We start from the raw sequence: 24,027 nt of genomic DNA on the forward strand, positions 1-24,027 counted from the left end.
GACCTAGTGACCTGAAAATCAATAGGGGTCATCTGCGGGTCACGATCAATGTACCTATGAAGTGTCATGATCCTAGGCAAAAGCGTTCTTGAGTTATCATCCGAAAATCATTTCACTATTTTAGGTCACTGTGACCTTGACCTTTGACCTTGTGACCTCAAAATCAATAGGGGTCATCTGCAAGTCATGATCAATCTACCTATGAAGTTTCATGATCCTAGGCGTATGCGTTCTTGAGTTATCATCCGAAAACCATTTTACTATTTTGGGTAACCGTGACCTTGACCTTTGACCTAGTGACCTCAAAATCAATAGGGGTCATCTGCGAGTCATGATCAAACTACCCATGAAGTTTCATGATCCTAGGCGCATGCATTCTTGAGTTATCATCCGGAAACCATTTTACTATTTCGGGTCACCGTGACCTTGACCTTTGACCTAGTGACCTCAAAATCAATAGGGGTCATCTGCAAGTCATGATCAATCTACCCATGAAGTTTCATGATCCTAGGCGTATGCATTCTTGAGTTATCATTCAAAAACCAATTTACTATTTCTGGTCACTGTGACCTTGACCTTTGACCTAGTGACCTAAAAATCGATAGGGGTCATCTATGAGTCATGATCAATGTACCTATGAAGTTTCATGATCCTAGGCCCAAGCGTTCTTGAGTTATCGTCTGACAACCACCTGGTGGACGGACCGACCGACAGACCGACCGACATGAGCAAAGCAATATACCCCCTCTTCTTCGAAGGGGGGCATAATCAATAGGGGTCATCAACAAGTCATGATCATTGTACCTATGAAGTTTCATGATCCTAGGCATATGCGTTCTTGAGTTATCATCCAGAAACCATTTTACTATTTCAGATCACCGTGACCTTGACCTTTGACCTAGTGACCTGAAAATAAATAGGGGTCATCTTCGAGTCATGATCAATGTACCTATGAAGTTTCATGATCCTAGGCATAAGCGTTCTTGAGTTATCATCTGGAAACTATTTTACTATTTTGGGTCACCGTGACCTTGACCTTTGACCTAGTGACCTGAAAATCAATAGGGGTCATCTACGAGTCATGATCAATGTACCTATGAAGTTTTATGATCCTAGGCCTAAGAGTTCTTGAGTTATCATCCGGAAACCATTTTACTATTTCGGGTCATCATGACCTTGACCTTTGACCTAGTGATTTAAAAATCAATAGGGGTTATCTGCGAGTTGTGATCAATGTATCTATGAAGTTTCATGATCCTAGGCATAAGCATTCTTGAGTTATCATCCGGAAACCATTTTACTATTTCGGGTCATCATGACCTTGACCTTTGACCTAGTGATTTAAAAATCAATAGGGGTTATCTGCGAGTTGTGATCAATGTATCTATGAAGTTTCATGATCCTAGGCATAAGCATTCTTGAGTTATCATCCGGAAACCATTTTACTGCTTTGGGTCACTGTGACCTTGACCTTTGACCTAGTGACCTGAAAATCAATAGGGGTCATCTGCGAGTCATGATCAATGTATCTATGAAGTTTCATGATCCTAGGCATAAGTGTTCTTGAGAAATCATCAGGAAACCATTTTACTATTTCGGGTCATCATGACCTTGACCTTTGACCTAGTGACCTGAAAATCAATAGGGGTCATCTGCGAGTCATGATCAATGTACCTATGAAGTTTCATGATCCTTGGTATAAGCACTCTTGAGTTATCATCCGGAAACCATCTGGTGGACGGACGGACCGACATGAGCAAAACAATATAACCCCTCTTCTTCGAAAGGCGGGGGGTCATAATGAGAAAACTGCAACACTCCCAGCAGCCATGTTATTCAACTGACCGGAACCATTTTTGAACTCAACTCTCGTATCAAGGAAACAAATGTTCTGAGCAAATTTCATGAAAATTGGGCCAAAAATGTGATTTCTACTGTGTTCACATGTTTTCACTATATACATATAGAGAAAAATGCCCCGCCCACTAGCGGCCATGTTTTTTCACCGATCTTGACCATTTTCAAACTTGTCCGATATACCAATAAAACCAATGTTTTGACCAACTTTCATGATGATTGGCCAAAAATTGTGACTTCTAGAGTGTTTACAAGGTTTCTCTATAGCCAAATAGGGAAAACTGCCACTATATACATACAGAGAAAAATGCCCCGCCCACTGGCAGCCATGATTTTTCACCAATCTCGATCATTTTCGAACTCGTCCGAGACATCAATTGAACCAATGTTTTGACCAACTTTCATGATGATTGGGCAAAAATTGTGACTTCTTGAGTGTTTTTAAGGTTTCTCAATAGCCAAATAAGGAAAACTGCCCCGCCCACTGGCGGCCATGTTTTTCAACAGATCGAAACCACTTTTGAACTCAACCAAGATATCATTAAGACAAACTAAGTTACATGAAGATTGGGCATGAAATGTGACTTCTACAGTGTTTACAAGGTTTTACTTTTTTTTTACCTTGTGACCTAGTTTTTGACCCGGCATAACCCAGTTTCGAACTCAGCCGAGATTTCATTGGGACAAAGCTTCTGACCAAGTTTCATGAAGATGGGACAAGAAATGTGGCCTCTAGAGTGTTTACGAGCAAATGTTAACGGACGGACGGACATACGACGGACAAAGACCTGTCACAAAAGCTCACCTGAGCAATCAGGTGAGCTAAAAAGGTGTTCCACAGGGCTCGATACTCGGCCCTATTTTGTTTAAGTCTTTATCAATGATATTTTTTATTTTATTGAACACAGCACTCTGTACAACTATGCAGATGACAATACACTGTCTTTTAATACACCAAACTTTGATTTATTAATTAGTACTCTACAAAGTGAAAGCAAAATTCTTATTGACTGGTTTTCTTTTAATTGTAAGAAAGCAAATCCTGACAAATTTCAGGCGAGAAAATGATAAAAATCCTAAGTTTGAAATAGATAATAATATTATTTCTTGTGATGATGTTAAATTGTTAGGTGTTGATATTGATTTCAATCTATCTTTCAATACTCACATCCAGAATATTTGAGAAAAAGCTGCTCAACAACTTATTAATGTTCTAAAGAGAGTAGGTCGTAATCTTAATAGACTTAGTAGACTAACAATATTTCATACTTTCATCTTGTCAAATTTTAATTTTTGTCCTCTGTCATGGCACTTCTGTACTAAGAGTAACACTCAGAAAATAGAGAAAATTCTTTGAGATTTGTTTATGATGATTATGCTTGTAACTATGAAGATCTGTTTAAAAGAGCCATTTTACCACCTCTAAACATTTGAAGATTAAGAACCATGGCAAATGAAACTTTCAAAATTGTTAATAAAATATGCCCACCTGTTTTGCATGACTTAGTTGAAAAAAGAAATAATACTTATAACTTAAGATATTCCAATATATTGCAGGTTCCATCCGTAAAGACAGAACACTATGGTAGGAGAAGTTTCAGGTATGCAGCCCCAGTCCTGTGGAACTCGCTGCCTGATGAGTTCAGAAAAGCAGGCTCCTTCAGCCAATTTAAAACCTTGATCTCAAGTTGGAATGGAAAGATATGTAACTGCTCAGTGTGCAATCAGGCATAGCTGTCCATATCTTCATTCTAACTTATCAGGGAGGGAGTCTGCAGGCTGGGACTGCAAACCTGACACATTTTTCTAGTTATGCTGGCTTTTGCTTATTATTTTGCTTTATCTTTTGTTTTGCTTTGCTTATTTTGCTAGGCTGGTCTTGCTCTATCTCATATATATATACTACTATGTGCTTAAAAGCCTCTTTACCATGCTTATTTTATTTCTTAAATTGTCCTCATTACTTGGAAGGCTTACGGGTTAAATTAGTACAAATCTCTCAGTTTCTATTTATTACTACTAGTTGCTTATAATTGTGTTTTATCTTTTGTTTTGTACTACTAGTTGCTTATTATTGTGCTTTATCTTTTGTTTTGTGTTGCTTATGTGGCTAGACTAGTCTTGGTTACTATTCTATTTCATATATATATATATCATTTCATATATATATATATATATACTATTATGTGCTTAAAAGCCTCTTTGCCATGCTTATTTCATTATTTATTATTATATATTGTCTTCATTTATTTGTAGGCCTATGGTCTAGATTAGCACAAATGTCTCATTTGTTATGTTTCATTCCTAGTTACTTCGCTTTGCCATTTATGCCACAATGTACTTTAGTATTATGTTTGTCTTAACCATGTTTAAATTACTTTACTGTTTCTGTTAACAGCTGCTTTTAATATGTTATTATTATACAATTGTTAATAATGTTGGTCGAAAAGCTAATTATAGCTTATGTTGATATGTTATGCACTTTTGCCGACTTTAAATAAAATTTACTTGACTTGACTTGAAGTAAACAAAACATATTGTTTGAGAATAGGACAGCTAAAATGAGTTAATTGAATATCCTCGACTAACCATGGATCGCCGTAGTCACAATAAATCATAAATTGCAAACAAAAACTAAAGTAAGAAGCAATTAACTTACTTGTAGCATGAAGTTTATCTATTAAACTTTCATTTTCACACAAATATGAATGTCAATGAAAGTTAAGTCGTAGTTTATTATCCAAAACAAACACACACATGCTTCACTGCATCTTTGTTTTTGAAAGTACCTTGAATCACCGGAAATGACGTCGTCTTAGCCATGTATTTTATATAGGCCAAAGCTAGTTTATCTGTGGGTTTTTTGTTCATAAAATATATGTGCAAAAGCGTGACAATTGTTCATACATTATTTGTGCGTTTTAATAAGTTTTTTTTTTTTAAGTTTATTAATTTTCATTACTGGAAACTTAAACATTGTAACATATTTACAGTTTTTAAAAGAATTTTGATTTATTATTCTGGTTTTTGGCAATGGGGACAGTAGAACTCATCTCCCCTTCTCACTACTTTCACTGGTGTGCAATAACCCAGATGTGTCCAGTCAAACATGGCATTCCATTTCGAATCCCATCACATCTTGCCCACTTAACAAAGGTAAGTGATACACATGCTGCCTGCTCTTCGGTTTGAAATCGATCACAAACGCAGCAAGTTTCATCATCATCATCATCATCACTGCTTGTGTCTGGGATCACATTTATGCGTGATGGACCCAGCTTCGGACTGTCCACAATGTGGTTGCGTTCAGGGGCCTTTCTCTTCACACATTGCTTGCTTGTTGTTTTGTATGACCTGGTTTGGACTGATTTTGCTACTGTCTTATATGGTCTTTTCATGGCCTGTTCATGTTGTTGGACGGCATTCATGACATTGTCACTGGTCAGTTCTTTACCAGAAACAAGCTTGCTTACTGTTCTATATGGTTTCCTGACTGATACATTCTTCCTTTTTACAAGCTGATGTTCCTTTTCTTGAAATACATCTGACTGGATTCCCCCTTCAACAGTAGCCCCACTGGATTGACTGTCACCACTGTCATCAAACACTTCTGCCGGAACCATGCAGCTCTTTGAAATGACATTTCTATCCAGAGGATAAATTCCGGTTATCCTGAAAGAAGACTGCAAATTATCCGAACATAAGGCCCTGTTGTATACCTTACAAGATATTTCGGCTATGTTATACTTTGTAATGGCAGCATGTGTCTGTCGTATGTATGTATGGGATTGGACATGATACATTTTTTGGAAGGGTCCATAGCATCCAACATCAAGGGGCTGCAGAATATGGCTGGTATGCGCAGGAAGAATGTAAAGTATGACATTGTTGTCTTTTGCCCACTCAGCCAGTGTTAGGGCAACATGCGACCTATGTCCATCTAGGAGCACAAGAACCTTGTGATCCCCCCTTCCTGGTACAAAGTGTATGAAGTGCTCTGTAAGGTATTTGCGGAACACATCCATGTTTGACCACCCTGATTCAGATACAGTTCCATTTGCTCCTGGTGAAGAACCCTTAAGAAGGTCATAGTTCATTTTCTTGCCAGGAAACACAGAGTATGATGGAATTGCTGAACCACTAGCGCTACCTGCACCAATTATTGTTACTGTCTGACCTTTTCCAGATGTAACCGCCTGAGCTGGATGGTTGGTACTTGCAACTATATGAGGGGGTTTGTGTAGTATGGACACACCTTTTTCATCCACATTAAAGATCAAATGTGGCTTATCCAACAGATTATTCCTTTGGAGACAGGTTTCAAGATGATCAAAGTATGTCATGACAACAACCTCACTAGCCATCTTGGCCCTTGCAAACTCAAGTGCTCTTGGCTTTGTCACCCGCATCTCTGGCCACCTTTTTAAGAAGCCCTTCATCCATTTCATGGACAGAGGTTTATCTTTAGTTCGCTTCCCCAGCTAAACAGCAAACTCACTAGCAACATCTATGCATTCTTTCTGAGTATATCCATAACCTAGGTCAGCCATCCTCTTGAAATGGTTAACAAGTTTAGCCTCTTCAAGCTGGTCAAGTAAAGGAAGTTTGCCCATTACACACAAGTCAGGATCAACTCTGCCTATAAACCTGTCCCTAAGTGTTCTTTCTGGAACATTAAACATTCTACTAGCCCTGTACACTGTTATGCCTTCCTCTTTCACCATCCTATAAGCACTTGTAAGGGCACTTAGTGAATAAACCCTATACTTTTTCTTCACAGGTGTAGGATGCGCCTGATGAAAAAAAAGCATCTTCAAATTTATCAAAAGGAACATAGGTAAAAAAAACATTCATAAAAGTGGTTTGGCCTTACTAAGAAATACTACGGTCACGTGCCATTCATTGTTAAAAGGTAAACAGAGCAGACGGTAAACACTACGAGGCTTAACAATTGATTTGTTATGTGTTTTCTTGTTTTTTTCAGTAACATTAATTTTGGAAATAGTAGAAATTAGGTTTTGATCGATTAATTTCGTTATTTATTGTAAATACCTGTTTAAATCGCATTTTGTCGAGTTTAACAGTTTCCTACCGTGGGAAAATTTTTCGCACAACACTGTGACGTCAAATCTCGCGCATGCACAGAAATCTTGCGTGATAAAAACAAATCTCTCGAATGCGGCGAATCAAGGTTTACGGCGATTTTAGGTACGTCTACGATATAAAATATGCGCCACATTGTTTTATAAAAGTTTTGGATAATGATAATACAAAATAAAAATAGAAAATAAAGAAATCAAGCTAAAAATATATTCAATATGCAAACAATTAATTTTTATTCAATAAAGAAAACTAAACAAAAATTAAAGACCAAAACATGTAAAATTGGCAGGCGTACCTGACTGTGGTCGTTTGTTTGGATGCCAATGTTGAAGGCCATACTCAGTGCATGGATCGAGTTTTTTCATTTGTAAACAGATCCGCGTTAAGTTGTCTTGCGTGCGATCGCACAAATCGAGCAAGCCTTTGCTGTACATTTCCGTACTTATTGGGCCGGCCCATGTTTTCTTCAAATCTGCACGTCCCTCCACAAAAGACGGAGTTGGTCTGATGTGCCATGACCCCACACAGTTTAACGCCATTTCAATTTTGTGAATAACGATGTCAACTTGTGTGAACTATGATTCGGAAAAAAAATCGAAAGTTTTTTATGTGCTATTTTACCAAAAGTCATGCATAATTCAGAATGTATTTGTGGTATCCATTGTAAACAATCTTTTAAGGTGACCAATATGCCTTCTGTTTGTAAAATTCGCAATAGGGGCCCTCTCATGGTTAAACTCGACTAATTCATAGTTGGGCTACGTTTATGGTGATGTATTACCCAAATGATGCAGTCTCGTTTTGAAATCGTTTAATGAAATTTCAAACAACTTGCAGGTAAATTTTGACATCACAATATGCAAAATATATGTAAGTAACACAGCTGCTAACGTGACATGCATGATAAAGAAACACACAATCAACGTAAGAACGTATGCATATGTGTATTTACATATTTTTGTTCGCAAAATATGCCACCCAATTTTGGTTACTAAATTGTCAATTCGGATAAATGTTATGATTCGGATTAAGTAAAATCGTGTTATAAGCGTTAAGCTTTCCTGATTTTGTCGAGTCCTATTCACCTTTAAGAAAAGTTTGTTATTTATAAGATAACATCAGTCTGAAAGTCTTGATTGCTTTGAGCTTTTGTGAGTTGCATGTCAATCCGTAGTATCGGCCCACTTAATGAATACAAAAGAATTTTGGAAGTGAACAAATCAACAACACATGTGTTATATGTCAATCAATAGTTAAATGTGTACTGTTGGGCATAACAACAGAAACTGCATTTAAATCAACATTGGGGCAGATACTAAAACGTGGACCAGTCTGTGGACAATATAGATTATATAACGTATTTTACCATGCATAGCGCGCAATTTTTTACCTTCAAATTTCACAATAAAAATTCAGTGTACGTAATACATTGACACAACGCTTTCCTGGTTGCTAAATTGCAAAAAATCCAATTCGTAATCGTATATCTTCACAATTGCCACCATTTTTTTATTGCAGAAAACTACACCCTATAATGTATAGACTGAAGGGGCTGTTGTCGAAACAACAAATAGCGGGAAAGGGTAGGAATGAATGGGGTAGTAACAGTTTTGACATAAATTAAAAATGAAAAAAATGTCTTTGTTGGTGTTTTCACACTTCTTCATTGATTGTTCATTCAAAAAAAAAATCGAGGTATATCAATCCCCGCGTCGTCACGGTATTGGTTAATGTTGTTGTTGTCATGAAAACTCTTTGATTTACAACGCAAAACATCTTATTGGAACTGACGCTAATTATTTCAATCATATTTCTCAACTTCGCTTTTGCTTTATTTTGATATTTTAATCCAAAGTTTAATGTTAGCAATTCCGAAAATTTGCACTGTATGTGAATTGACAGTTTGACGTCATCAAAGGAAAGCCGCTCCCTGTCTGAAGCAATAAAGCAGCAAGTTTCTCGCCAACAAAATAAGCTTCCTTTGTCTAGCAAACAACATGCCGAACCAATCGTGTGCTTGTTCCTCAATGGCAATCATCCAATTAAATAATAGCACGTGCAAAGCTCCACCTTCGAACCTTTTGCAGAGAACGGAGGTGGAGTTTAACGGTTAATTGAGCAAGTGTTTTACGTAAGTTGAGTTCTGGTTTGCCGAAATTACTCAGCCCTAAGCATTGAAACGAGGAATACATTTATCAATGATTTTCTGATCTCTGCATTAATATGCTACGGTGCGAGTATACTACGTAGGTTACAAACCAACAATAGAGATATAGACTCGTTTTATTTTCTTTCAATGGAGGCAAACAAATGATATTTGTCTAATGGCTTTATGCCGATAACGCCAACTGTATGGAATTGAGCGTTCGGGTGTATTGTTTGTCTCACTATAAATACTAATCAACTAGACGCAGTGAAGGCGCGAAATACCGGGTCAAACTGGATTTAATGGGGAGCATCTCTTAATGGTGAAATATTTTAAGTCGATGAAAAATAAAATGGGATCCACGGACGTTTTGCGTAAAATTGGACATTGCGATGTTGCCGGTCTGCAGAAGACTATGTCATACGATGTTGTGAGCGGCAGGTAATGAAAATGTTACACTGTTCAAATGTGAGGAATAGGTAATAGTGGTCTAATTTAACGTGCAGGGGTCTTGAAAAAACACGCGCAGTGTGCGTCAATAAGGACATATACAGTGTTCTCAAGAGAATAATCTTAAAAATTGTCAAAAATATAGTGCTATGCAACCCATGCTCCTGATCGTATAAACGCTCCCTACTTTAAAACAAAAAATTAAGCGCCCGAAAAACTTAAATGATTGCGCAATATAAGAATGGCGGCCATTTTTGGCCCAATTTTCAGGTTTTGGGTCTTGAAATTTTTTCTCTTCATTTGGCTAAAAAAATCACATGCGCGTTCAGGGTTTTTTTTTACTAAGAAAGTGACGCCGATATTCGGCGTCTTCCCCTACCAGAATTTTTCCCCTCAAAATACAATTTCCCCACCAAAAATATCATTTTTCACCAAAATATAATATTTTCTCTCAAAGAAATATTTATTTTTCCTTTGTGCATTCGACAATTATCCAATTTGCACCATATCAACACAAAAATCTGGGAATCCCAGTTATTCTAAATATAGCTCTTTAATTACGTCATGTAAACTGGGCAACTAATCGTAATAATCATGTGACTATTTTACTGGATACCGGTCTTGCTCGAGCAGGGTGTTTCGTCAATTAATTACCGGAAACCATTCGAATTTTCATCCGTGCAAGCCAAGATATGTACGTGAAAACAGAAAAAAATGTCTCACAATTGGCGTTCTTACACAAACAAAATAAAACATTCGGACTCGGAAGATACTGAACGCATCGAGGCATTTTTTAAGAAAGAATCATCGAAAACCGTTATAACCCAGCAGGATTCTGAGGTAATCAACATCGAACATTGTGAAAGTGAAAGTAGACAATCGGCAGCTGCCGCTCTTTTCCCTTCCAATACTGTAGCAAATCAAGATCGTCAACCCATTCATCATGAAATTGAAATAAAAAAATTGACATCAGCCCCCGGCCCCAGTACAGAAATATAGTTGAAAACATTTCCCATTATTAGATCTACACCTGCAACTTTATTAAGGACTTTGACTTTAATACATGTTAAATGTGTTTAAGAACAAAAAGGACAGAGACAAGCCTCTTTTGATGAGTTATAGACATTGAAATGAACAGTTTTTATTTTTTGTCCCCTTATATGTCTCTTTCGCACTCTTTTTTCCCTTTTCACCCAGCGTCCAGCGTCTTCCCCTTTCTCTAAAAAAAACCCCTGGCGTTATACATGGGAGCGCGCTATACATGGTAAAATACGGTAGTGATCTGCGGACCATATAGACAAAGAAGGATTATATGGAATCTGCGGACGATATGAACAAAGAAGGAAACTGCGGACCATATAGACAAAGAAGGATTATGGAATCTGCGGACGATATGAACAAAAGGGAAACTGCGGACATGATAAACAAAGAAGGAAAAATACCATAGTACACTGCAGTGCTCCAGCTAGGCCTAAATCGAAGGGCGCCGCGCCCTGCCCTCCCGAACCTCCGCCCTGCCCCCCCCGAACCTCCGCCCTGCCCCCCCCCCCCCTCCCCCCCCCCCCCCCCAAAAAAAAAAAAAAAAAAAAATTTTTTTTTTTTACATATGATTATTCATAAATCTCTTATTACAATGTAATTACTTTAATCCTCATTGTAGACATTATACTAAATGGTTTAATAATAATGGGAATAATACCAGTGCTCCAGCTAGGCCTAAATCGAAGGGCGCCGCGCCCTGCCCTCCCGAACCTCCGCCCTGCCCCCCCGAACCTCCGCCCTGCCCCCCCCCCCCTCCCCCCCCCCCCTCCCCCAAAAAAAAATAAAAAAAAAAAAAATTTTTTTTTTACATATGATTATTCATAAATCTCTTATTACAATGTAATTACTTTAATCCTCATTGTAGACATTATACTAAATGGTTTAATAATAATGGGAATAATACAATTATTTATAACATATAAATTCACATGCAATAGGAAGCATTCCAGAAACACCCGCGCGCTCGTACGTGCCCTTTTCACAAAATACTGCGCGTCGAAAGTGCCCTTTTGACAAAATACTGCGCGTCGAAAGTGCCCTTTTGACAAAAAAGCCCCCCTGCCCTTTTCAAATCCTAGCTGGAGCACTGAATACAATTATTTATAACATATAAATTCACATGCAATAGGAAGCATTCCAGAAACACCCGCGCGCTCGTACGTGCCCTTTTCACAAAATACTGCGCGTCGAAAGTGCCCTTTTGACAAAATACTGCGCGTCGAAAGTGCCCTTTTGACAAAAAAGCCCCCCTGCCCTTTTCAAATCCTAGCTGGAGCACTGTACACTGAATGGTGTGACTGACTAACAAGAAATGATATTTAAAATATGTTAAGGGTGGATTCAATGAAGAAAGGATAATTAGATTACATACTTTTTGTTAAACCAAGTTTTATTCCACATCCAATTTTAATAACAGACATTACGTACTTTATGGATAATTCGCACATCAGTTATTTAAGATTTAACAATCTAAATGTTTTCATACTATTCCACCCAAGATAGAGCGTCTTTTATTGAATTATACTGTTTATAATATGATTAAATTTTGAATTACACTAGTTCAGACAAGTTGAAACCACAGTCAGTTGTTTACATTAATGACATTTTTATCCACAAAAGCATCACATTTATATATATATGTATATGTATTGATTTAATTTTATGTTTTCAGAAGTACATTTGAAACCATTGTGTGATAAGGGTCATTTGTGAAGGAAAAAAAATAACTAAAATAACTGCACTTTATTGTCTTCTGTTCTAAAAAAACGGTTAGGACTCACTATTGTTATCATTTGTCTAGAATTGTGCAATGTAATAGTGTGTATAATATGATCAAAATGTATGTGGTTGAATTAACCAAATAATTATCAATTGTAACGTAAAATCTGAAGTTTCAATCTAAATATGCACCCTTAGTGTCCTTTCTGAAGCTATTTAGCGCATTATCGATTATCGATTGCTTCAAGTACACAATAAGTTGGCATGTTATTTTAACAAATTGGTGATAAGCTGATAATAATCTTGAGAACAAGTCATCCAGCCTAACGGTTTTTAGCAATATATGAATGAAATAACGTAAATATAACACTTAATGAATTTCAAAGGCAATGTTTTCTAATGACATCTTCACTAATTTCAAAACGTATCACATTCAACTATAAGTACCTTAACGCAGTATTTATTGTGTGCAGCAAATACGCATACTGTGAAACCATTATTATTCGTCCGACATTAATTTTCGCCTTTTTCGTCCTTTGACCGATGGACGAATTCAAGATCCTAACGAACAATCATGTCCCGTATTTGAAACAAATAAGACTGAATTACCGTAGGCATGAGGCATTTAAATCCAGCGTAATCCACGCATATACACAGGGCTCAAAATTAACACTCGCACACTCGCAAAATGCGAGAAAAAAAGATTGCAAGGTAAGTTATAAGCCACTAGTATTTTTTGCAAATAAAGAAATAGTGGAAAAAAAACCGAGTTATATTGCTTAATGCGTTCGACAGCGTGAACGCTAAACGGTCGGTCAATTTTTTGAATGTCCGAATACCCATATGCGGAAGCGCGCACCTTGTTTGTTGACTGGTATACTTATAATACAGATACACAGATGGTATTGATACAAAGAACATGAAACAGTCGACTATTCACACTCAAGTTAAATCCGGTTTTGACACAAAGGGGTGTTCATTACACAGTGTACTGACAACTGACATTTCCTGTAAAACGCGAATGCAATAAGGCTGTATCGAATGCGTCGCCTTCGTTTAGGTATAATAGTGTTGATTAGCGCTAATTGTTAACAACTTTATTACCCATTGTGTGTATTGTGTTTTTCAGGGGTGTTGCAGATTATACAGCCTACATGCGGCGAATCCGGATTAAAGACAATACTATTAAACGCAATTAAAATATGAAGATGTGTGATCAACACCTGACTGAAATATATTCTGCGCTTTGTTACAAATTAACAAAGAACATTTTGATTTGTGTTTGGTTGTTTGGTTTTAACTGCATCTACTTTTTTTGTACATATACATAAAAACCCGTACCTTTGGTTTTTTTTATAACAAAAACATTTTTTTTTATAGATTTAATACTGTTGTTTATCAATAAATGCAGCGTTAAATTCAGAAAAAAAACACTTAACAAACTAGATCCTCTTTCGTGCAATAGAAAAAGTTTGATAACTGCATAATCCAAATTTTAATGAAACTAGGGTCATTCAGACTAAATACCATACTCATGAAAAATGCATAAATGTTAATTTTGTTTTATTTGTGAAAATGGAATTTATTTAGCGAACACGAAACAAACAACAGCATACAATAGTGTTTAGCTCATCAAAACATGTTCAGTTACACACATTCAGTCCCACTTATCCGCTAATCATAACAAAGAACGTGTCAATGACATAAAATAATAAGGGACAGTTACTATCACCTAAAATAACAGACTTGTTAATTGGCATATGCCAAACAAGACCCACCTCCTGCAATTGACTACCAAGTGTCACCTCTCTTTCCCCAGCACGATTTTTTTCACAACCGCCTATTACATGTATTACAAACAAATCGGACGCTTTTTTTTCAAAATCAGAAATGGACGAATTTAAGAGCGGACGAAATAGTCATTTTTATGAAAAGGACAAAATTTTGTGCTGACGAAAATAAATGGTTTCACAGTATGTAAACTTCATTAAATTAAAAAAATAATATATATGTGTTGTTGTGTTATTTATTTTTTGTTTCAGTTCTAATTAAGTCAGCAAACCGACATTCACAATGTGTCGATGTTTTGCAATTCATATTTACATTTATAAGTGAAATTATGAATTCGATGTTTTTCTCACATTTCCAACAAAATGCATGCCTCTTTGATAATTTAGTTTGATATGCATGCCTCATTGATAATTTAGTTTGATCATCCAAGTCTTACAATTAACTTACCATTTAATAAGTAAGGAACAATTAATTTGTATAGAACCAGCTGTTGACAAACACAAACCAATCAACATTAATCAAGTTATTAAGGTACCGTGTCCATTAAACGTCTATAGTTATTCACAGATTGAAACATGGAGTTTCTGTGATCTGCGATAATGATTGTCAGTTTTACCTTTAATTTTCATTAGCAACTTCCGCAGATTTATTATTTATTCATATGGTCTGCAAATACCTTCTTTGTATAAAGCGTCCACAGATTCCTTCTTTGTATATATGGACCGCAGATTCCTTCTTTGTATATATGATCCGCAAATTCCTTCTTTGTCTATATCGTCCGCAGATTTGATAATCCTTCTTTGTCTTTATCGTCTGCAGGTTACGATGTACTCTTTGTATATATGGTCCGCAGATTCCTTCTTTGTATATATCATCCCCAGTTTCCTTCTTTGCATACAGTACACTTCACGCGTTTTCCCCAATTTCCCTCATTACTCCGCGGGGATTGACCTGGAGGGTGATTAAGAAAATCCCGCGATACGCGGCGTTTGCATGATTTTGGACGCGGCGGGTAACAATTGGCAAAACTGATAAGCCGACGCGGCGGCCCTCGGCGTTGGCAACGCGGGGGAAACTCCGCGTTTTACGAGATAACGATCAATTTAACTTTGTTTGACTTCCTGATTTTCAAATAAAATTACATTTACATGTATTACAAGTACATATATATATTTGTTTATATATATATATAATTTACCATTAAAAAAACAACCAAGATAGATCGATCCCCACTTGCTTGTAGAAGTAGTTGTATAGAAAACTCGTTGATTTACGACAAACAAAACGTCGTCTTTAAACTGATACTTACCAATTAATATAATCACAGTTTGCAACATTGTTTTTATTTTGATAATTTAATCCAAAGTTTTCATGTAAGCAGGTGTTTTTTCTATACTGAACATGTAAACAAATGACCAAGGACCCTAAAAGTCTCGCAAATCTGTGTGGATTGACAGTTTGACGTTATCAACGAAAAGCCGCTTCCTGTCTGAAGGCATAACTTACTCAAGTAAACACGTTCAACGTATGCATAAGGAATGGTTTTAATTGTCGGAACAAAGTCGATTCTCTGCTCGCTAATGCATTTATTTTCTCTTTGTAGGTAGGTTATTCCATTGATTGCTAAAAGAAGGTGGTAACTATTGAGTTGATATTTGCATTAAATATTCACAGTTGTATTCTAGTTGCGTCGACATTCAAAACAATGTTTACCAGTAATTATGAACCAAATTGCAGAGTGACATTCACACATGTTAATCCCTTTTGTCAAAACACCGCAGACAGCAGTCTACACAATAGGTCAGTAGACAAGCTTTGAGTGTTTTCATAACGTCGAACACTAACAATAATTACTCTACTAAAATACCGTAACAATAAAGATTCGGCGTGCTCGATTTGAAATTATGTTGTAGGAAATATCAACTTATTCGCGATTCAATTTTGTTAAAAAATACCAAAGAAGCTTTTAACCGAAATCAACAGAATTAAGTGTTCTCTGCGTATCAAAAAATCAATACACGCATGCTTTGCAGGAGTATACCTTGACCTTGTACATTGCAGCATAATTTTCGCGCGCTTTTGTCGGGAAATATACATGATGACTGTATATTGGAAGCATTTGTAAACATCGTGTTAACATTTAAAATCATAGTGTGTTTCGGATTACTTATTATTATTCTCATTTGGAAATTTTACGGAACATTTATCCTTATAAACTTTAAACGATCACCTGGCGTATTAATTCATATTGTAGACGTACCTGTGAATTAAAACATATATTAATTTTCTATACAATTTTCTTTTTTATACATGTACTTCAGTATTTAAACAATTTATTATAACAATGTTTTTATTTTTTGGCATGCCCAGTAGCACACTGCTAACGCGGCGTTGCGCGGCGGTCACTGATAAGAACGGAAATTGTCTGCATCTACCGACTAGGTTAAAGTAATACACGCCGCGGTAATTAGCGAACGCGGCGTAACGCCGAGCGTTTTATCGAGTTCACCTCGTGAACACTCGTTCACCTCGTGAACACTCGCTAGCAGAAAAAAAATGCGGAGGGAGCGCGTTTTTTGGGGAAAACGTGTGGAGTGTAATGTATATGGTCCGCAGATTTATTATTTATTCATATGGTCCGCAGATTCCTTCTTTGTATATATCGTCCGCAGATTCGATAATCCTTCTTTGTTTATATCGTCGGCAGATTCGATAATCCTTTTTTGTCTATACCGTCCGCAGATTACTATGTACTCTTTGTATATATGGTCCGCAGATTCCTTCTTTGTATATATGGTCCGCAGATTTATTATTTATTTATATGGTCCGCAGATTCCTTCTTTGTATATATCGTCCGCAGATTCCTCCTTTGTATACATGGTCTGCAGATTTATTATTTATTCATATGGTCCGCAGATTTCTTCTTTATATATATCGTCCGCAGATTCCTTCTTTGTATATATGGTCCGCAGATTCCTTCTTTGTATATATGGTCCGAAGCTTTATTATTAATGCATATGGTCAGCAGATTCCTTCTTTGTAAATATGGTCCGCAGATTCCTTCTTTGTATATATCGTCCGCATTTATTATTTATTCATTTGGTCCGCATATTCCTTCTTTGTATATATCGTCCGCAGATTCCTTCTTTGTATATATGGTCCGCAGATTCCTTCTTTGTATATATATCGTCCGCAGATTCGGTAATCCTTCTTTGTCTATATCGTCCGCAGATTACTAAGTACTCTTTGTATACGTGGTCGACAGGTTCCTTCATTGTATATATCGTCCGCAGATTCCTTCTTTGTTACAATGTATATATGATCCGCAGATTTATTATTTATTCATATGGTCCGCAGATTCCTTCTTTGTATATATCGTCCGCAGATTCCTTCTTTGTATATATGGTCTGCAGATTTATTAGTCCCCTACCGGTTTCACCGAAGGGGACTTATGGTTTTGTCTCTGTCCGTCCGTCACACTTTTCTGGATCCTGCGATAACTTTATAAGTTCGTAATATTTTTTCATGAAACTTGGAACATTGATAGATGGCAATATGGACATTATGCACGTCATTTCATTTCGTTCCGACGTCAATAGAAATACTGCTGAAAATGGTGGTTTTTCTGAATCCTGCGATAACTTTTAAAGTTCTTAATATTTTTTCATGAAACTTCAAACATGGATAGATGGCAATATGGACATTATGCAAGTCATTTCATTTCGTTCCGACGTAAAAAATTCTGGTTGCTATGGCAACAAATAGACTAGACATACTGCTGAAAACGGTGGTTTTCTGGATCCTGCGATAACTTTTAAAGAACTTAATATTTTTTCATGTAACTTCAAACATGGATAGATGGCAATATGGACATAATGCACGTCATTTCATTTCGTTCTGACGTCAACAATTCTGGTTGCTATGGCAACAAATAGACTAGAAATACTGCTGAAAATGGTGGTTTTCTGGATCCTGCAATAACTTTTAAAGTACTTAATATTTTTTCATGAAACTTCAAACATGGATAGATGGCAATATGGACATTATGCACGTCATTTCATTTTGTTCCTAAATAAAAAATTTTGGTTGCTATGTCAACAAATAGATAAAAAAAAAAATCTGAAATTTTTCTGACAATTGTGGAGCCGGTAGGGGACTTATATTGCTTGACAATAGTCTTGTTATTTATTCATATGGTCCGCATATTCCTTCTTTGTATATATTGCCGCAGATTCCTTCTTTGTATATATTGTCCGCAGATTTGATAATCCTTCTTTGTCTATATCGTTCGCAGATTACTATGTACTCTTTGTATATATGGTCCATGGATAGATGGCAATATGGACATTATGCACGTCATTTCATTTTGTTCCTAAATAAAAAATTTTGGTTGCTATGTCAACAAATAGATAAAAAAAAAAATCTGGAATTTCTGACAATTGTGGAGCCGGTAGGGGACTTATATTGCTTGACAATAGTCTTGTTATTTATTCATATGGTCCGCATATTCCTTCTTTGTATATATTGCCGCAGATTCCCTCTTTGTATATATTGTCCGCAGATTTGATAATCCTTCTTTGTCTATATCGTTCGCAGATTACTATGTACTCTTTGTATATATGGTCCGCAGATTCCTTCTTTGTATATATCTTCCGTAGATTCCTTTTTTGTATATATGGTCGGCAGATTTATTATTTATTCATATGGTCCGCAGATTCCTTCTTTGTATATATCGTCCGCAGATTCCTTCTTTGTATATATGGTCACAAAAATGTGTTTTTGCAATGGAAAACTAAATTTTTAAATATCGCCTAATTCATACATCAACTAACTATTGAATCCTTGGCAAGATATAACTTGCTTCTTGAGTTGTTGCAACTCCCAGGGACCCTGAGGTCAATACAATGTCAGGGCTTTCCACAGGCAATTTAACGATCCCTCGCCGGGGCGCTTGAATTTCGAAATCAGAGTCCCCAGGGCACTTGAAATTTTTCAATCAGTGTATTTTTCAGTAAAAGAAAGTAGAGATTGTCAAAAAAATCAAGGTTTCACTATCAGTGTATCAATATTCCCTGTTTAAAAAGAGCACTCGGTAAATACTTTCACAAGTAATCGCCATAAACACCACAGGGGTAATGGATAATCCACTGTTAAGAGAATAGCATGACGCGCATATCGATTATTCTAGCCACATTACACAAAGGATGTATCAAGTAACTTTCCAGTCGTCAAACTTTAATGTTCATCGTCAAATCGGTTACGCGAATGCTTATGAGGGCGGGGTTAACTATCAACCATTATTTTTTATTGACGACGGGCACAAAGTAAGAGTTTATCGCAGCTTGATTAGCAAGAAGTTGTACTATTTACGTAATATAAAACCGGTAACTAGTACAGTACAGTACATTAAAGACGGTTTCGGGCATCATCACACCTTTTTACTGTAAACAAGTGTTACCTATGACTCATAATTAATACGAGAAATTAATTGCAAGTGGTAAACAATTAATTACTTATAGCGAGTTAGTTGTGTAAATAACTCCCGATTACAATTATGCGATAACAATTTAATTCCAGTACATGTATATTTCATTATGTCCATTTATAGAACTGATTCACCTCGTTTTTCTGACATTTATTCGACACGTAATGCGCTTTAACAAATTTTCGTTGAATTAATTACGTGCACTTGTAAATATTTCGTCCGATAATCGATACTTAGAAGACTGATGATGGCAACCGGCTGTAATCCTCGTGGACAACGTAAATTTCATGCATAATTATGTCAAAACATTTATTCGACTATTAAAGTGTTTAAACAAATTATCGTCGAATTCATGACGCAACTGTTAATATTTTGTTGAAATCTCAAATGGGAATACTTAAATTTGTAATCCGAAACCCATTCCCGTAAGTCGATGTTAAAGCGTTTTTAATCCGTAAAATATTCTTGCTTCAAATTAGCAGTGCAAATTTATTTTGTGTCGAATCTGTTTCTCAATTAAAAAGAGCGCGAAAATTATGCAGCATGTACAATGTCGCGTCATTTGCAACGCATGTTCAGAGGCAATATTTCATCAAATCTATAAATAGTCACTTAAAATTATTTGATACTAAAGAAAATGGCAAGGTTTGTGTTAAAGAAATAATTGAGAGTTTTTATCGTAAATATTTACCAGCAAGTGATTTATAAAAACGAAATAAACGGGATTATCGGGTAATAAATAGAAACTTGAAAAGTAGTAGGTATACAGCACGGACTCTAGACTCGATATACGCTTCGTGGTATACAGTAATAGAGTCTGGTTGAAACGGATGTATTGGGGAATTGTTCGAGTCGGGATTTTACTATCTGTGCAGGAAAGTTTTATAACAATTGAACAATAAAAAAAAATTATATATTTTTTTTTAAATGACTGGGGGATTTTCTTGAAGAGTCAGAGCGCACCAAATGACGTCTTTTAAGGCTGATTTTCTTTGAGTTATAACGCACCACACAACGTGAATTGGCACGTTAAATAAAAAAAATCAACGTCAAAAGGGGACACCCCTCCCGAACCACCCCTATCAGCCCCGGTGCGCCTGACAAAAATCCTGTGGAAAGCACTGAATGTAGCTAGAAGTTGGATTATTCAACTAGGCTTCACATTTTCTAGTCCCATACCGGAAAAAAAACAACTTGTGATGTTACTGTTAGCTTGAAAATTTATTAGTTTTACCTCTGTTATCAGGAAAAAAGATGCCAGCAATAAAACTCAAGAAAGTTACTGCAGAATATCTGGCAGAAAAGGAAAAGAAGGAAGCAGAAAAGTTAAAAGAAAAGGAAAAGACTCTTGAGGCTGAAGATGATTTAAAGGGAGATGAAGAGGAGGTACAGGAGAAAGAGGTTGAATATCCAGTTGAAAACAGCAAGGTGAAGAACTTCCTTGATGTGGAGATCCTGCATGACAAGAGGAAGAGATCCCTGCCAGCTACAGAGCAGAACCTTGTTGAATGGTAACTAGGTGGGGTTAGAACATTTCGACTACAAGGCCTCGTTCTCAATACTTTTTGTATAAGAGTTCTCTTTAAACATCTAAAGTACCATAATAAGTTTTGAGTGACTGTGGACTATTGAGCACCTGCTAGGTTTCTGTGCATTTAGTTTTAACATACTGAAAAACCATTAAATTTCGTGTGGTACAAATTTTCGTGGATTTCGTTGGTCTGCAGAACTACGAATTCAAGTACCAACGATTATTTATAAATTTTTAATCCGAAATCGGTCATTTCCGAATGTCATGTCTGGCAATCGTGCTATAGTAGGAGGATGTGTCTGATCTGTTTTCATTTTCAACCATTTTGAAACAGACAATGTTTGATTGAGCTATGCTACATGTAGTTAATACAATATGTTGTTTTCTTGAGTTTGGGGTATAATACTTTTTAAATCAAGCACGGTATTTAAACTGTAAATCAACGATTGTTTTCTTTTACGTGATGCGTCAAATTAACAGTTTGCAGATTTATCACATATGTCAATTAGTGCCAATTAAAGTTAAAAGAGACATAACCGTTTTCACACGTGTATTTTGGGGACTGTATTGCTCAATTGTTACTACTAGGGGATCGATTGCGCTGAGACATGCACATATTGTCAAAACAACATTGATGGCAATAAGCGAGAGGGGACAAACAAGTGCATCGCTTTATCGCCCTTATCGACAATTATCGGCAACACTTTCATGCTTCAGTGCACATTAACCTCAAGACTGTCAACACAGATAAGCAGATTATGCTTCGTTTTTACTTTTGTTGTTTTAATAAAAGTTAAATTATTATGAGGGTCAGCCTTACCCAAAAATTTGAAATCCACGAAATTACATGTAAACGAATAAGTTGTTTTTTATTAAACCACGAAATTTCATACTGACGAATTTCTATGCGTTTACAGTACATGCCAGACGTCCCGATCTCTGTGGAATAGTCCAGCTTTTGGGTTTTTTGTCCTGGCTTCCCAATATGGGAAATTTGGCTAGACATACAGTACACTCCACGCGTTTTCCCCAATTTTCCTCGTTACTCCGCGGGGATTGACCTGGAGGGAGATTAAGAAAATCCCGCAATACGCGGCGTTTGCATGATTTTGGACGCGGCGTTGGCAACACGGGGGAAACTCCGCGTTTTACGAGATAACGATCAATTTAACTTTGTTTGACTTCCTGATTTTCAAATAAAATTACATTTACATGTATTACAAGTACATATATATATTTATTTATATATATATAATTTACCATTAAAAAAACAACCAAGATATATCGATCCCCACGTGGTTGTAGAAGTAGTTGTATAGAAAACTCGTTGATTTACGACAAACAAAACGTCGTCTTTAAACTGATACTTACCAATTAATATAATCACAGTTTGCAACATTGTTTTTATTTTGATAATTTAATCCAAAGTTTTCATGTACATGTAAGCAGGTGTTTTTTCTATACTGAACATGTAAACAAATGACCAAGGACCCTAAAAGTCTTGCAAATCTGTGTGGATTGACAGTTTGACGTTATCAAAGAAAAGCTGCTTCCTGTCTGAAGGCATAACTTACTTAAGTAACACGTTCAACGAATGCATAAGGAATGGTTTTAATTGTCGGAACAAAGTCGATTCTCTGCTCACTAATGCATTTATTTTCTCTTTGTAGGTAGGTTATTCCATTGATTGCTAAAAGAAGGTGGTAACTATTGAGTTAATAGTTGCATTAAATATTCACAGTTGTATTCTAATTGCGTCGACATTCAAAACAATGTTTACCAGTAATTATGAACCAAATCGGCAGAGTGACATTCACACATGTTAATCCCTTTTGTCAAAACACAACAGACAGCAGTCTACACAATAGGTCAGTAGACAAGCTTTGCGTGTTTTCTAAATGTCGAACAGTTAATCCAGTTCCGCCCAGATGTCTTCTTTAATCAGTTTACAGTACAATTACTGTTAAAATAATTACTCTACTAAAATACCGTAAAGATAAAGATTCGGCGTGCTCGATTTGAAATTATTTTGTAGGAAATATCAACTTATTCGCGATATAATTTTGTTAAAAAATACCAAAGAAGCTTTTAACCGAAATCAACAGAATTGAGTGTTCTATGCGTATCAATAAATCAATACACGCACGCTTTGCAGGAGTATACCTTGACCTTGTACATTGCAGCATAATTTTCGCGAGCTTTTGTCGGGAAATATACATGATGACTGTATATTGGAAGCATTTGTAAACGTCGTGTTAACATTTAAAATCGTAGTGTGTTTCGGAATATTAATTATTATTCTCATTTGAAAATTTTACGGAACATTTATCCTCATAAACTTTAAACGATCACCTGGTGTATTAATTCATATTGTAGACGTACCTGTGAATTAAAACATATATTAATTTTCTATACAATTTTCTTTTTTATACATGTACTTCAGTATTTAAACAATTTATTATAACAATGTTTTTATTTTTTGGCATGCCCAGTAGCACACTGCTAACGCGGCGTTGCGCGGCGGTCATTAATAAGAACGGAAATTGTCTGCATCTACCGACTAGGTTAAAGTAATTACACACCGCGGAAATTAGCGAACGCGGCGTAACGCCGAGCGTTTTATTGAGTTCACCTCGCTCTCCAAACGCCGCGTGAACACTCGCTAGCAGAAAAAAACCGCTGAGGGAGCGCGTTTTTTGGGGAAAACGCGTGGAGTGTACTGTACTTAAAAAACAAAGTAGATTTTATAAATTCACAATAACAATCACTTTACTAGCTCTGTCTTGCTAAAACTTACCATCGATTATCCCGTCATTGCCTCCTATTTACAACCCACTGCTACTACATGTAGTCTTATTTTTGACGTCTAATGAGCAATTTATCCAGCGATTTTTTTTCCACCTT

General features: G+C 36.4%; 1 protein-coding gene across 5 annotated transcripts in view; it reads right to left on the bottom strand.

The window, feature by feature from the left end:
• LOC127868402 (lipoxygenase homology domain-containing protein 1-like) overlaps positions 1 to 7,660 on the bottom strand; it is a 30,630-nt gene extending 22,970 nt beyond the window's left edge. For 3 of the 5 annotated variants that reach the window (XR_008044111.1, XM_052410162.1, XM_052410163.1), the window contains exon 1: positions 7,256 to 7,660. Coding sequence is in view for 3 of the 5 variants with exons in the window: in XM_052410162.1 (XP_052266122.1) it covers positions 7,256 to 7,499 (244 nt within the window). In the remaining 2 variants the exon portion in view is untranslated. Of the gene's footprint in view, positions 1 to 4,516; positions 4,657 to 7,255 lie in introns of those variants that run through there. The other 2 variants (XM_052410164.1, XM_052410165.1) reach the window with 2 other exon arrangements.
• Positions 7,661 to 24,027: the final 16,367 nt, after the last annotated feature.

Source organism: Dreissena polymorpha, chromosome 2 (assembly GCF_020536995.1).
Source record: "Dreissena polymorpha isolate Duluth1 chromosome 2, UMN_Dpol_1.0, whole genome shotgun sequence".
Taxonomy (NCBI): domain Eukaryota; kingdom Metazoa; phylum Mollusca; class Bivalvia; order Myida; family Dreissenidae; genus Dreissena; species Dreissena polymorpha.